The sequence below is a fragment of the Urocampus carinirostris genome, chromosome 11 (genome assembly GCF_059441175.1).
Source record: "Urocampus carinirostris isolate Australia breed hairy pipefish chromosome 11, RoL_Ucar_1.0, whole genome shotgun sequence".
NCBI classification, from domain to species: Eukaryota; Metazoa; Chordata; class Actinopteri; order Syngnathiformes; family Syngnathidae; genus Urocampus; species Urocampus carinirostris.
Window position 1 is genome coordinate 38,404,902 of NC_142359.1, and position 15,352 is coordinate 38,420,253.

A 15,352-nucleotide genomic window follows, 5' to 3' on the forward strand; every position below is an offset into this window, starting at 1 on the left:
GGGGTGAACATGGATCGCCGTCACCGTAGTGACCTCGTCTTAATCCATTTTTATTTCTTGACATTTCTTTTCATTTCATAACAAGATAATAAAATAAAAATGAAAAACTATTACAATAATAACATATTGGCTTCTTCTTCGGTGCCATAGCTTGAAATATTTATCTTCACGGGACTGTGTCTTGAGCGGTTATGATTTCTACAGCAGCTTTTATACCCGTGGTCCACACGCTGAAAGGACGTGGAACTGACGCGATGAGGAAGCGGAACAGTCGCCGGCGTCTGTTTTGCGGGCATACCACGGATGAACAGCGGGTTGGCCAATTTTGCGCATTTTCTACCGCGGGCAACCACGGGCAAAAAAAAAAAAAAATTGCAAAATTTTACCCGCGATACAGACGCAAAAGGCTGTGTGACCGGGCCCTAAGAAAGATTTGGAGAGTGGCTGGCTAGCTGTACACTAGCATCAGGGATCTTTGGATTGAGCCAGGTCTCTGCAATGATTAAAATTACAACCGTTCCAAATGGAGCGGTTTCCGACAAGTCGTAGCTCCAAAGTCATCTGTTTCATGGGTAATGGATCTGGCGTTTAATGAGATACAGGCACAACAGTGGTGGCTTAAGAGAGTTTTTAGGCTAGCCGTAGCAGTGGGCCGGATGTGCAGCCTTACGATCGCCTGCTCTGCCAATGCTGCCTCAGTCACTTCCTGGATACGATAACAATCCACGGAGCACCTAACGGTGATCACAATTTCTTTGCGTTCTTCTGTTTTTACTCAGAGTCCGATTTAATTGATGAATATATTTTTCAACTAAACGAGCTGTTAAAACACTAGCTTAGCTGTAATTGTGCCCGCAGTTTGTTTTTGATGGGGGGGTGGGGATTTTTACATTAGTTTGCATGCCCGCCCCGCTGTTTGACTAAGAGCATACACTAGCCTATCACTGTCACGCACACAGTCTTCCCCAACCTGCCCCGTGACAGCATTTGCTATGTGCTTTCCGCTCAAAGCTATGCAAAATACGATGATATCATTGACAATTCAATTTAAAATATGCAAACAGTGAACCAACGAAAACCGAAACGCAAAATCGTGAGGGTCTTTGTTTGTAATAAAAAGAAGTGAGTTTCTGGGTCATTTCTGTCAAAAGTTATGATTTTTCTTTTTTAAGAAATGCAAACCAAATGCTCTCTCCCGCCGGAGGCACAGATGAGTTTGTATATCGAGGTGAGCTGGTTAACTGTAAACCAATTAACACATCCAATGTCAAACATGAACAACTTTTTTCCCCATTATTTGTGAATGAATGAGTTGTGTTTAGAGAAGAACCCATGTCAACGGTAATATAATAGTAGGTTACTAATGAAGCCTGAATGATAAACCATACTTTTGAAAAATCAATGCTAAAAATGAAGAGTTGATATTCTTTTACTGATCCCGCCTGCCTCAGAACAGAAAGTCTGGATCTGTCCGCAGAGCCAAACAGTTTGACATCCCTGACTAAGATGGTTGTACCATTCATAAGGGAAAATAATTTGGATAGTTCTTCCCCCAAAATAGTCATTAGCTCCTCTACTGAATGGAGAAAATAAACCATGCACTGTTCTGACAATACAATAATTGCATATGGAAAAAAGTAGATAATTCCTTGACAAATAATTATTGTTTTTATTTTATTTTAGATTGTATCTAATTTAATTAAATTATAATTATTATTTCAAATTGTATCGGTATTTTTTTTATTTTTTTGTAATAAATTTAATCATATTTTAATTATTATTTTCATTCTTTACATTTTTTGTATTAATGATTATGCATTTCAAAATCATAAAATTGCATTTTATTTTATTATATAATAATATACTTGTTGCTTTTTAACGTACTTTCTAAAGTACTTGAAAAAGTTGTGGCACAGCAGCTGAATGATTTTATATCTGAGAACGATCTTTTTGAATCAATGCAATCAGGATTCAGGGCTAACCACTCTACTGAGACAGCCCCGATTAAGGTAACCTACTGGCAATGGACTGCAGCGCTTCATCACTCTTGCTGCTGCTGCTCAAAAACTGCTCTGAACATTGACAAATATAATATCACCCAGAGTGACTCAGTCAAAAATGTAGGTGTCATATTTGACCCCAATCTGTCCCTTCAAACACACGAGAAGAATATTACTAGAACAGCTTTCTTCCATCTTCGCAACATTGCTAAAATTCTTCCTATGCTGTCTCAGTCAGATGCGTGGATTATAATTCACACATTTGTTACTTCCCATTTGTTACTTCTCAATTACTGTAATGCACTACTCTCCGGTCTCCCAAAGTCCAAAATCAAGAGCCTTCAGCTGGTACAAAATGTTACATCGAGGCTTTTAACTAAGACAAGAAAGTTTGATCACATTACCCCGATTTTAGCTAACCTGCATTGGCTCCCTGTTAGCTTAAGATGTGATTTTAAGGTTCTGTTGGTATTATACAATATCATGCATGGACTTGCTCCCTCATATCTTTCAGATTTAATTTCCCCCTATGTTCCGATCCAGAGCCTTCGCTCTGAAAATGCTGGTCTATTAGTGATCCCAAGAGCCAAGAAAAGATCCGCACGTTCGAGAGCGTCCTATCTGTGTAGTATTTGCCCTCATGTAGGTTTTAGATCAGGGGATGGTGTCATAATAGTCTGTGGTTTGCAATAATCTGTGGTCTGTGCATCCCTTTGAGACTATTTGTGATTAAGGGCTATACAAATAAACATGACTTGACTTGAGTCTTTGAACTATATTAAAAATTTAAATATGTCTGTTATTTTACATTCATCTTAAAATCATTTGATCGAAATCATAATAATAATAATAATAAAGCACAATAAAATTGTACTGTGTTGATAACATTTTATTGTAATAAATAAATAAATAAATAAATATATATATATATATATATATATATATATATATATATATATATATATATATATATATATATATATATATATATATATATATATATATATATATATATATATATATATATATATATATATATATATATATATTTATATATATGTATGTATATCAACAGGGTCTACAGAACCCCAAATACATATTACATTGAAAAAAAACAAAAACTTTTACTTGAAAATTGTTATTAAAAACGCAATAGCAGTAATAGTCATTCACTTTATACTGTACCGTAAAGTATTTGCTAAATCATGTTCCAAAAATGCTAATTTATTTAGTTTAAATATATTATGAGAAAAGTATATATAATATTTCCACAGTAAAATATTGGGATTTTCCTGTTGACGTAAATAAATTGAAAAAAAAAGAAGCCATTTTACAGCTGTGAAATGTCAGACTGAAACAACATCACCATTTTGATAGCTCTATTATTGTGGTCACGCGATGTTGCCTCGAAAGTAAATCGGTGAAATAGATTAATGAATGTTACTCAATCTTAGTAGTTCAAACAAAAATACATTTTATTAATGTGTTCACATTTTCAAGACTTTCGAAAATTGGATTTAAGGACTTTTAATGCCAATTGAGGACTTATTTTTTAAGGATCTGTGGGTACCCTACATGAAAAAAAAAGCCAATAGTCTCCAGCACATGTCTGACTTATTTGAGTAAGGCTAAGGATGTTGTGAAAGCATCGTGTGTCATCGGCTCATTCCTATAAATCACAATGAGTCAGACTGCTGAATTTTTGACACAACAGCACAGACTTTTCTAGTTTGTCGGAATTGGCTTCATCTTAATATCTAATTTTATTTCTACATTACATCGTTCAGTCTTTAGCTGTGTAGATTTGCGGATATCCATCTTGCCCGATTGTGTAGTCCAGGAAATCTCGAGCAGCTTGAAATAAATAGATGCTTTATTGGCATACTTTGACACGCAGCATTTTTTTCTTGTCACAGAAAAGCTCCATCTGCTTAGTTGCGGGGGGCAAACATTTGCATAAAGGCGCAGCTGCAGATGATGCTAAAACCTGTGATTATCATCGCCATTAGCAAAGTTTTCAAAAGGAACCGGACTGAACTACACGTGAACTTGAAATGTTTAGGGGAAGCGTCTCCCAAATCTCCTCAACACCACTGTCAGCGCTCTGTACAGTGACAGTTGTGATCCTGCTTAGTACTTAAAGTATACTTTTGGAAAAAAAATATATAGACCCCTTGCTATTTTTCGCTTCAGTTACCTCTGTTTCACTGCTTCACATATTTTTAGTTAATTTGACCACCAAAAACAAAACACTAAAACTGACAGCAGAGCATAGTGCCAGATAGCTTTTAGCGGCTTCATTCAATTAACTGCATCGTGTTCTGTGTTTTTATTTGTTTGTCTGTAGTTGTTATTTGTTAGAGTTGTATACACTCAGTCAGTAAGGACATATTTTCAAGATAAGTTTGACTCTTAGGGGGTTTTATGAAGCTGTGACGCTACTTAGCGAAATTTTCACTTTTCACGGGGAGTTCTGGTCTCCATTAACCACGATAACTGAGGTATTACTGCATATTGTATGTATATACCTGATACATACAAAAAAAGGCCTGACTCACATTTTTCAAATTTCTCGTTTTGTTTTATTAAAAGAAAACATGTGACATTTTAGGAAATCCATGGAATTATAAGAATAAAATGTACTCAACATTTGCATGGTTTAACATTAGAAATAATGCAAAGGCATTAATATTAGCGGCTGTGCCAACAATGCTCGCATTAGCATGAGTAAGGGTCTCTGTCACTAGCATTTGTTCCAAAAGAATTTAGCATTGACAGCTAAAAAAACGCTAGCGGTTAGGGGACACTGTTCAATATATGACGACTCGATGTCAACATAATGTGTTGTGCAACCAAAAACGAGTGCTACAAAGCACAAAGGGTAGATAAAACAATGGAGGCTTCAAGTCAGCAAACCGCACCTTTTTCTTCTCTATTTTTGGGCGAGCCTTTCACAAAATACGTTTACATGACAGTTCATGTATTCTTATTTTTTTAATGAATGCAATTTTTACAACTAGGATGAGCTAAACAATAAAAAATGTCCTGTTCAAGCAAAGCTAGCCAGATTATATTTGCTCATGCTGGAATTATTCCAACGACTGCTGGAACACACAAGTTAAAGATGAAGTAACAATCTTGAAAGAAAAAGAAATTGTGATCATAACGTTTTTGGCGTGAAGCATAATCAAAAACCGTCATATCACCAAAAAAAATAGGTTTACTTTAGCCTGTGAGCATACACAGCAAGCTCATTCAAAAATAATGCAAAGACAAAGCATTAGTGATTAACGACTGTGTCCACAATGCTAGCATTCGCATTGGAAATTAAGGTCGCTGTCACCAGTATTAGTTGCAAAATTATTTCGCATTGGCTGCTAAAAAGATGCTAGCCACCAAAGGAGATGCTAATACTAAATCCACACTAGTGAGTGTCAGAACAGACAAGCCCGAGATAATCTATCTTTTGATTTTTTTGCAATCACGATGTTGTTGTCGTCTCGACCTAATATCATTATAGCGTCCAAAAAATGGATTTACAGTACTTTAGCCTGTGAGCATATACATCAAGCTGTTTAGCAAAGAACATAAACACACTAGCATTAGTGGTTAGCGGCCATGTTGACAATGTTAGCATCAGCAATAGTCCTTAGGATGACTGTCAGTAGTATTTTGCATTATTTAGCATTAGCCACTAAGAATATGTTCACAAGCATATTTAAAGCAAGCTAGCCACGAAGGAGATGCTATTTGCAAAATTATGTCCTAAAATTCTTTCAAAATTTTACAAAATCACGATGTTGTTTGAGTTTGTCTTGATTGAATATCGTTGTATCGCCCACCACATACATTTATTTTAGATGCATACACAGAAAGCTCATTAGAAAATAAAGTAATAACAACAATATTCTCATTGCCCGTTAGCGGCCGTCTCGACACTGCTAGCATCAGCATCATTTTTTTAAGATTACGGTCACTAGCATTATTTGCAGTATTATTTAGCAGAAGATTCTAAAAATATGCTCAGAGTTAAAGAAAATCTAGCCACCAAAGAGATGGTAAGAGATTATCTAATGATCTTTTAATATTTCAACTAATGTTTTTACCACAGATGGTGAGTGTCACATGCTTGGCCAGCGGTCCTTTTTTTTAAAAAAGCATAATGAGCCCGAAGGGAACAAAGTTTTTACACACTTCGCTACTGCCAATTTTTGTGTGACTATATTTTCGTCTTCTTGTGTGTTTGCATCATTCTTTATCATTAAAAAACCTGAAAAACAAACAAAAACTGCTTTGAATAGACTTATGCTAAGAAATGCTTCCTCTTTTGGTGATCATTTGGTATTACAAGCATTGTAGCGGATAAACAAACACGTATTGCCTATGCTGCATTTAATAGAAAGATATCTGTCAAACACAGCTTAAATTTTCAAAGTGTCACCTTGAGTCACAATTAGTTCCTACCTGGAATAATGAAACAGGCTGAACATAACAACAGAAACGTTTGAACTTTGCAGAAGCAAGTGTATATGGTATTTGGTTCATAAATACAAATTAATAGTCTAATTTTAAAACATAACCTAGCCTTGAGTTGAATTATTGTGATGTGTTGATGATGAAGTGGACATAGATAGCAAAGAGCAAAAAAAGTATCTTACTGTAATTTCCATACTAAAGGTCACAGTTCTTTCGCATAGTTTGGCAGGGGGTGCAACCTATTCTCTTGTGAGACTCATATGTGAAATTATCATTAAATTATTATATCATTGAGTTTTACATTTTTGGTACTGTATAATTTCATATGTCGTTTTCACACTACACAGCAAGAAGGCAATCTATGCCTGTGTTGATCATTTCAACCCTGCCATCTTCTGGGTAGACATTTTTCGTACCTCAAGGAGGAAGGGAAGCGGCTTACGGTCTTTCTCCTGAGTTGGAGGAGTTGTTTACCAATAAAGTGACACCAAGGGTGAATATTTTATAGGATTTAGTTATATTGAGTGATAGCTTGGTAAGCATGTTCTTTATACTAGAATTATCTGTAAAACTCTTAATATTTTACGTCGTGACTGATGTATCGTATTCGAAAAAGTTCCCTTCAGATATGACTTATATATGTTTTTTCCTTCTTAATTATGCATTTTTTACTTATCTTTACTTACAGCATAATTTTACCCAAATTGGTTTGTGAAAAAATACTAACGATATTTGAGCATTAGCTCTTATTGGTTTTTCTCATCAAGGACATTTATGCTTGACCTGTTGCTTTTTTTTTGGGGGTAAATTGAGTTCTAATCATTTCAGCCAATTTTGTACTTCAAAAGTAGTACAACCACTTGATAGCAGTTGAATTGAATTATTTAGCCAGACACATAATATATAATGAATGACAATAAACAATAAAGAATATTTAGCATTTCGCCGGACAGAAAAAATATTTTTTTTCAGTTTGCTGAAAAAAATACGGTACTTAGAGCAATATTAGACATAAAACATTGCATAATAAGTGACAAAAAATAAAATGTTGATTTGATCAAAAAGGATGATTGTTATATATTTAAAGAAAAGCTTACTGATTAGCAATAAAATAATATGCAAAAAACATGTATAACTGATTTAAATCAGTAAAAAACTTAACTATCATAGTTCCTCAAAAAAATAACGTTACCTTTTGCTTATACCCACAGCTTGGCCAAAAGCAGTGTTTCTCAATCAGATTTTGTCACGCCCTCTCTTGGGAGAAGAAATTCTCTCGCGATGATCAAGATCAATCTTTTTTTTAAAAAAGTGATTACATAATATTGGCTGGGACAAAAAAAAGATTGCTCAATATTAGTGATGCCAAATCCATGCCTTTTGGCACATTTGAGCTGAAAAAAAATCTCAACCCTCTTATCAGCATGATTGGGTTGTAATGTCTCTAAGTGACTGCTCAATCTATTTGGCTTCAAGCTGTCCACTGCAGATTTTGAACATAGCAAGCACATAGGTCTTTGCTCATCTCCATACCTGTCAACCTGTATGGTTTTGCAGTATAAAGTACGTTTATTATGCATTTTAAGACGTGTACGACGTACGAGAAAATCTGTACGGAAAAAACGCAAATTTGTCAATTATGGGTCCCATCCTGTATACACCGACTATCACAAAACGGCAAATTCATCAAATCAAACGAGTTTGCCGCGGAATCCTCTATCTCGGTATCGTTTTTTTCATTGCCGACGAAGCGAGCGGTTTGATGTAGGGAAAGGAAGTCCGTCTCTTTTTAGAGAACCAGCTTTTTCGGCTCAACTCATTAAAGAGAGACGGCTCTCAAATGGCTCACTTGCTTTGATGCATTATATTACGAATTTGTCAGGAACCAGGAACAGAGACGGGAAACCAATTGCGTTAGTTTCTTAGTTATATTTGAAAAGAGACGTAAGCTGGCATCCACGATCCAGTGATCGTTGATTGTGGGGAGCAGGTCGCTCGGGACGCAGAAGTGGTACTTCTCTGGCGAGCGATAGCGGTGTCGAAGAGGGAAAAGCAGGTCGGGTTACCGGGGCGCAGGAGCAGAGACGGGATCAAACGGAAACAGGTCAAAGCCGGGAAACGTACGGGAGTCAAAAAACAGGGAGTCAGGTTCGGAAGGCTTGCCTTAGCGGGAGCTGAAGGTTCGCAACGATCGGACGCCGGTAACAGGGAGTCGGGGGGTTTAAAAGGTGGCAAGGAGCCAATCAGCGACTAGGGCTGTTGGCGCAACCGGGGCAGCCACAGGTGCCCCGAATCAGTAATCATGACAGAATTATTATGTTGTATAAAGAAGTTAAGAAAAAAAAGAAGAATGAGAAAATAAAAAAAAGACAGGTTTGTGGATATCGCTTTAATCAGTATATTACCAACAATGATTTAATGCAGAAAATGAATTCATAATTTGAATAAAAAAATGTATTATTCTACTTAATTATATTTGCATGTATTTTTTCCTTCTACAGTGAACGTCCAAGCTACTTCATTTTTTAACTTTTTTTTATAATAAACCTCATTCATGTCGAGCAACTCAGGATACAATATATATGATATAACGAAACACATGTACAATATAACATGTTGAACTACATAAATAAACACGTTTTTAAAAAAAAAATATGGTGTAAGATTATTTTGTAAGGGAAAATACGACAGTTTGTAAGGGCATGGAGCCGTGGAGGTTGACAGGTATGCATCTCCCTCCGTGGTTGGAGTGAAATTCTACATACACTTGAAAAAACTTCCTCATCTTAGCTTTTGGAGAAATAATTTTGTTTGTCTTTCTATCCCGTCTCTCTTAGCCTGCCGCCTTATCAATGTTAGATCTTTTTAAATAAGGTCGCTATAGGGTCTAGTACAGGGGTGGCTAACCCGGTCCTGGTGAGCCGCATGTCCTGCATGTTTTGGAGGTTTCTCTGCTCCAATACAGGTGATTCCAATCACCTGGATCGTTATCAAGCTCTCACAAGCTGAAATTGGCGTCCCCTGTGTTGAAGCAGAGAAACCTCCAACACATGCAGGATGTGCGGCTCTCCAGGACCGGGTTAGCCACCCCTGGTCTAGTACACTTCGTGTCTTCACTCAATGCTTTATAGTCTTTGCTTAATGCGCCCCGTGGAGGCAAAATGAAAATAAAACACTGAGAACGCCACTCTACCCTACCCAGTGTAGTGGAGGCTTTATTACGGGAAAGTTAAGAAAAAAGTTACTAAGTCAAAATAGATACACTCAATAAAAAATTACAAGTCTGTGTAATTGTAAGTATATGGGTGAACCCTCAGTGGAATAAAATGTACGTTTTTCCCCACAGTTTTACTCAAATGAAAGTAAAAAGTAGAGTGATTTCTAAATACTTGTAGCAGAACAAAATGTCCCAAAACATACTCTAGTAAATGTAACTTGTTACTACCCACCTCTGCTTGATACAAGTGGTTTTTATGTTAGATTTATGAAGCTTGGACTAAATAATAGATGGTGACTAAAGATGGGTTCATCCAGATGCAGTTCTGGTTATTGCGATCGACTGACATATAGATGAACTTTTTCCATTGAGACAACAAAACACAAATGGCAAACACGGCTGGAACGTTCATGTCCATCATCTCAGGCAATGTGTAACACTGCGGAGGAAAAAGTTCCCTTGAAAGTCTCCAAACTTGGAGTCATTTTCCCACAAAACCCCAATCAAGGACTCCGCTTCCCGTCCTAGGTGTGAAACTCGGCGAATGATTGCTAGAAAATGAATTCCCCGCTGAGCGCCTTCACTTCGAGCTTCTGACGTTTCAAAAAAAGCCGGAAAAAAAACTAGGGAAACCAAACTCCCAACAGGCTTTTATTTCCCTTCGGCAGAGCAGACATCGATATTTTTTTGTAGGAAGGAAAGCACTACTTCCAGCGTTTATCCGTCTGTCTCAGGAGCAGTGTTTGGAGTAATGCATACAAAGGAATACATTCCTAAAACTCAATTATTCTTTTCTGTTTTACGTACTGCAATGCGTCATTGATAACATTTTGTGACTTAATGTTCAGTTACAACATGGGTGGCTATTCTGCTAATTTTGAAGAGCAGAGGGCCAACAATGATTACTCAAATTGTTTTCTCCTTCGCCAACGAAGTAACGTACAAATGTCTTTACGCTAGCAACACAAAGCTGCATACAACACATTAGCAAGGCTGGGATGTTTATATCTACCTACAAAAAACAACATGTAATCTCTCCCTACTTATATCTGATATTCTTCCTACTAAATACACACAGTCCTTAAGAACCAGGAGAAACAGGGTCAGAGACTGTACAACTATACATAAAATAATTAGTTGGTGGATTGTGTCTACCAAATAATTCACATTATTCATATCTTTGAAAATACAGACAGCGCATTTTGCTGAACTGGGTGAAATGGAGGTGACTGGCCTCGCTGGAATCGGCATTAATCACAAAATAGGGGAGCAGATTGCTTACGACAATATTATTGATTTTGCATTGAGGAAAGCCAGAGATGGATGGAGGAGTAATTTAGCGTAGAACCGCCACTGATTATGTGGCTATTTTTAATCAGTTTTAGTGGGTCAGATTTAATATGATTATATATGATAATTTTTCACTGGATATTTTTTATTGGTTGTTCGTAATCTGAAGGGTGATGCAAAAACTTTTCAAATGAATTAGCTGGTAACTTTCTTTTTTTCAGTAACATGCCTGACACTGCTCTAGCAACGAGGCAAAACTCGAAGATAACGCAGGTTACGGAGACACTGTGTATTCATTCTGGGCACTTCTGTCTCCTCGCTTGAGCGTCAAGTGTGACAAGCCCGGCGGTGCGGCACTGACGGGGGGTCTTAAACTATTCTCTACCTGCCGCCAGGTCTCGCGTCTTTTTACGCACGGATGGACAAATGCTAGAATCGGCTGAGCTGAGAAATATTCTATTAGCTTCACCTAGTTTGACACCCCGGCTACCTGTGTTTAATTCCTAGAATTGGATTTATAAATAGTCCGGTTTATATTCAGATACATTCTGAGTTAGTAAGTTGGGTCGTTTGAGGTCTCGTTAAAAAAGTTAAAAGAAGAACATTTTCTCTATTAAGTTTGTGTTAACAGTACCCGACTGAGTTCAAAGAGCCCTTATGCTTTTTTTCTCATCGCACCTATCTGCAATTAGAAATGCTGAACAAAGTTTATGACGGTCACCAGGGCATCAGAAAGTGTATGCCCAGAGCACAACGCTCCACATTGTGGCCAGGTATATCAAAGCAGATAAAACTGAAAGTGGAACACCATGCAACGGGTGGGAGCGGATTTGTTTCAGTGGGGTTCAGGTTGGTACCTGGGGTAGTGGACTACTTTTCACACTACATAGAAGTAGCTAACCCACTACATAAGCCCAACATGGAAAAGCTGAACACTATTTTCACAAGTCATGGAGTCGCGGGAATCCTCGTCACAAATTGTGGTCCTCAGTCGCGTTATTGGAGTTTGCAAACATGTGACTTGCTGCCCCCGATATCCTTAGCCAAATTCATAAGCTGAAAAATCTGTGGGAACAGTCAAATCTCTCTTTAAGAAGGGAGATTACCCACTTAAGGCACTCATGGCCTGGAGGGCCACACCTTTGGCACAAGGTGCTTCTCCTGCAAAGCTCTTGATGGGTCAAAACATTGAAACTCCCCCTGCATGTCAGTCAAAATAACTTGGAACCGAGGTGGCCCTACCTACAGGCTTTTAGGGAGAAAGATCATGTAATGAAGGAAAGTAAATCATAATGTTTCAACAGAAGACACTGCGCATAGCAGAGACAGGAGCTGCAACTAGGACAGATATTCTGCGTAAGGAACACAAAATCACAGGCCCAGCCCAGGCACCAAGGTCCAACAACATCTATTTGCCCTCAGGAGGTCTTAGGATAAACGGATTCCACATCAGGCTCATTCCGGAGACAACCTACTGTGACTCGATCTAGGCGCATGATTAGAAAACCATTGAGAATGGACTTGTGGAATAATAGTCAGTGGTTTGCAATAATTTGTGGTCTGTGCAGCCCTTTGAGACTTCTTGTGATTAAGGACTTGTAATGACTTGTCTCATTTGAAAAGCAGTTATAAGTGTTATTGAATATGTTGAGAAGACATGTGGGGGGTTTACGCAAAGTGGGAGATGTGGGAAAATTGGTGTGACTCAATAGGTGGAACCAATGTATCTGTGTTAGGAGTTTACTAGGGGCATTACAGGTAACGCTCATTCTCTGAGAGCATGTTTGGAGTTTCCAATAAGATCGGATGTATGATTAAAGCAGCATGAAAATATACTGTCTTCTTAGTCTTGGTCATACAGACAATGTATAGAACATTGTTTCATGAAGTTGAGCTGAAAATAAGCCTGTTGTGTGGGACACATCAAATTCGCTACGCAAATAACGTCAAGTGTGAGTGGGGGCTTAAGAGCACACTAACATTTCAATAATTCCAATGCACTCCTTCTGTCTCCTTCTTTTGCTATCAATTTGCAACAATTAGTCACAATGAAACTGACTATAGGAGGCAGCTAAAGGAGAAGAAAGCAGCACGCTCTTACCTGTCCACGTCCACATGAACCTCCTTGCTTCCTCTATGCGAGATTTCTCCAGAAGAAGCCATGTCGGCTGCTCGGCTCACGTTGCGTGCATACAAATGCAGACCTCCGTCTGTCACATACCTGCAAAAAAAGGAAGCTATGTTTTTTGTGTTGTTTTTTTCCTATACAACCTAGCAAAAGTGAAATCCATTTTGACCATACTCCCATTTCTCTCCCAATTAAACATCTGAGTATTTTTACAATGAGCAATCAGACACGCTTGATGGGACTCAGAAACGATTAGCGACAAGGTAATTAAGCTAATTAAACAGCAAATCACCTTTCTGTCGTGACGTGCAGAAACGATTCCCTCGCATGTTTGATTTCATCAATCAGATCTCATTTAGTATCCATCAATTTCACGCCAATTCCCCAACGGCCCAACTTTGCTGAGCACTAACATGTCTCAGAAAATGTCGTTTGGCATGATCGGAAAGCTAATTATTTCAAGGACAGAAAGCACTTTTTCACTCTATGGCTTGATTCTAACCACTTTAAACCAAAAGGCAATTTGACCAAACTATATAAATAAATAGCTCACGGGACTAGCAAATAAAGACGCTGGTTGCCAGTGCTAGCATTACTATCCGTGACTGCTGGCAACCAAATCAGCAGGATTTGTAATAACACATTTACAACGACAGAGGTTATTTTCTTTCTTCTTTTTATACTTCTATATTCTCCTTCCTCTATTTCCCTCTCTGTCACTATACATTTCTCTCCTTCTCAGTCCCTCTATATCTCTCCTTCTACCTATTTCTTTCAATATACGTAAATCATTTTTTGCCTTTCTCTCATTTTATCCTTCTCTCTCTCTCTCTCTCTCTCTCTCTCTCTCTCTCTCTCTCTCTCTCTCTCTCTCTCTCTCTCTCTCTCTCTCTCTCTCTCTCTCTCGCTCTCTGCTATATACTGCATAGTCAACAATTTATCATATATTCGAAGAGTATTGGCTATTTTGCTCAGCACTTTTCAGCCTACCCGCTGGTGACCTCATTCGTCTGTGCGTTCTTTGCCAGGATGTCCCAATCACTCGTGTACCCTGCCACCTCCATCTGCTTCCCTCCTCCTGCTCCTCCCCTCTCGCCCTGCTCCGCCCCCCACACCCCCGCTGGTCGTCTCAGGGGGGCGCTGTACACAAACCTGGAGGGGTCGGAGTGGCCGCCATATTGCCCAGGCGCAGCAGCGGTGGCAGTGGCCCCGGTCGCTGTACTGGCCCTGGCTGCCGGGTAAGCCCCAGGTACGGAGGGGGCGTCGCCGGCCTGTAGACGTGGCGTTTGCGTTTGACCCAGGCGCCAGGCCATGGGGGAGGATCGGCTGGCCAGGGCGGGGAGACCCCGACCATTGACCTCTGTGGTCACCGTTGTGTCAAAGGTGGTCTCCAGCGTGCTGGGAACACAGAGGGGGGAAATGAAAACCTGTCAACTTGTACGTTTTCCCCTTACAGTGTGTACCTCTTCATGTGAACTTAATTGGTTCCAGGATTGCGCTCGTAGCTAGACTTGCTAATGTAACGAGCGAATTTCCCCAATAAGTAATTAAAACGTTTTGGACCATTCCTGACCTCCCAAAAGCATCCAAGTTCACCCTAAGTAGCTATATTCCTCACAATGGGTGACTTTAGCTTCAGAGCTTTGGGGGTGCTGAGAACCCGGAGTGTTTTATCCCTCTACTTTTCCACCAACAACCACATGCAAAAATACAGTATTTCTTTCATTACAAATATTAATTCAGTCATTTATATAAGTAATACATAGTAAATAATCTACCTCTGTGTTCTCATATATAAGCTGTTGTATTACCAAGAAGGCAAGATTCAGTATGATAAAACCAAATGGACAGAACCATTTCAAGAAAATAGAGTATTTCCAAAAATGCGTTTTTTAAAGTTATATATATATATTTTTTATTCCTAATTTAGCGTTCATCATCAGATTTAAGCCTATCCCGTCTTTTATCAAGGAAAATAGTTTTTAAAATGCTGTTATTTATGGGGGTGCTTGGGTTGAATTTGGGGGTGCTTAAACAGGCTGTTTACACCCATGTTCATCACTAAAAAACAGTAGTAGGTTATCCGGGTCTGCAAGGCTTTCTCTGCTGGCCTACAGAAATCATGAATCATGTGATTTGAGTTATATTTTGTCAATGAATACTTATTAAATGATTCCAAATTGTTTGTCAGTTTCTTTTTTTTTTAACTTTTTATTTCTCACACCAATTTTGACAGAGGTT

General features: G+C 38.4%; 1 protein-coding gene across 6 annotated transcripts in view; it reads right to left on the minus strand.

Moving 5' to 3' along the window:
• The window catches only part of nav3 (neuron navigator 3), a 208,860-nt gene that overhangs the window by 67,363 nt on the left and 126,145 nt on the right, over positions 1 to 15,352 (minus strand). For all 6 annotated transcript variants that reach the window (XM_088348491.1, XM_088348490.1, XM_088348493.1 and 3 more), the window contains exons 11-12: positions 14,264 to 14,509; positions 13,085 to 13,204 (exon numbers count right to left, since the gene is read on the minus strand). In XM_088348491.1, coding sequence (XP_088204617.1) covers positions 13,085 to 13,204; positions 14,264 to 14,509 — 366 coding nt within the window. The remainder of the gene's footprint in view (positions 1 to 13,084; positions 13,205 to 14,263; positions 14,510 to 15,352) is intronic.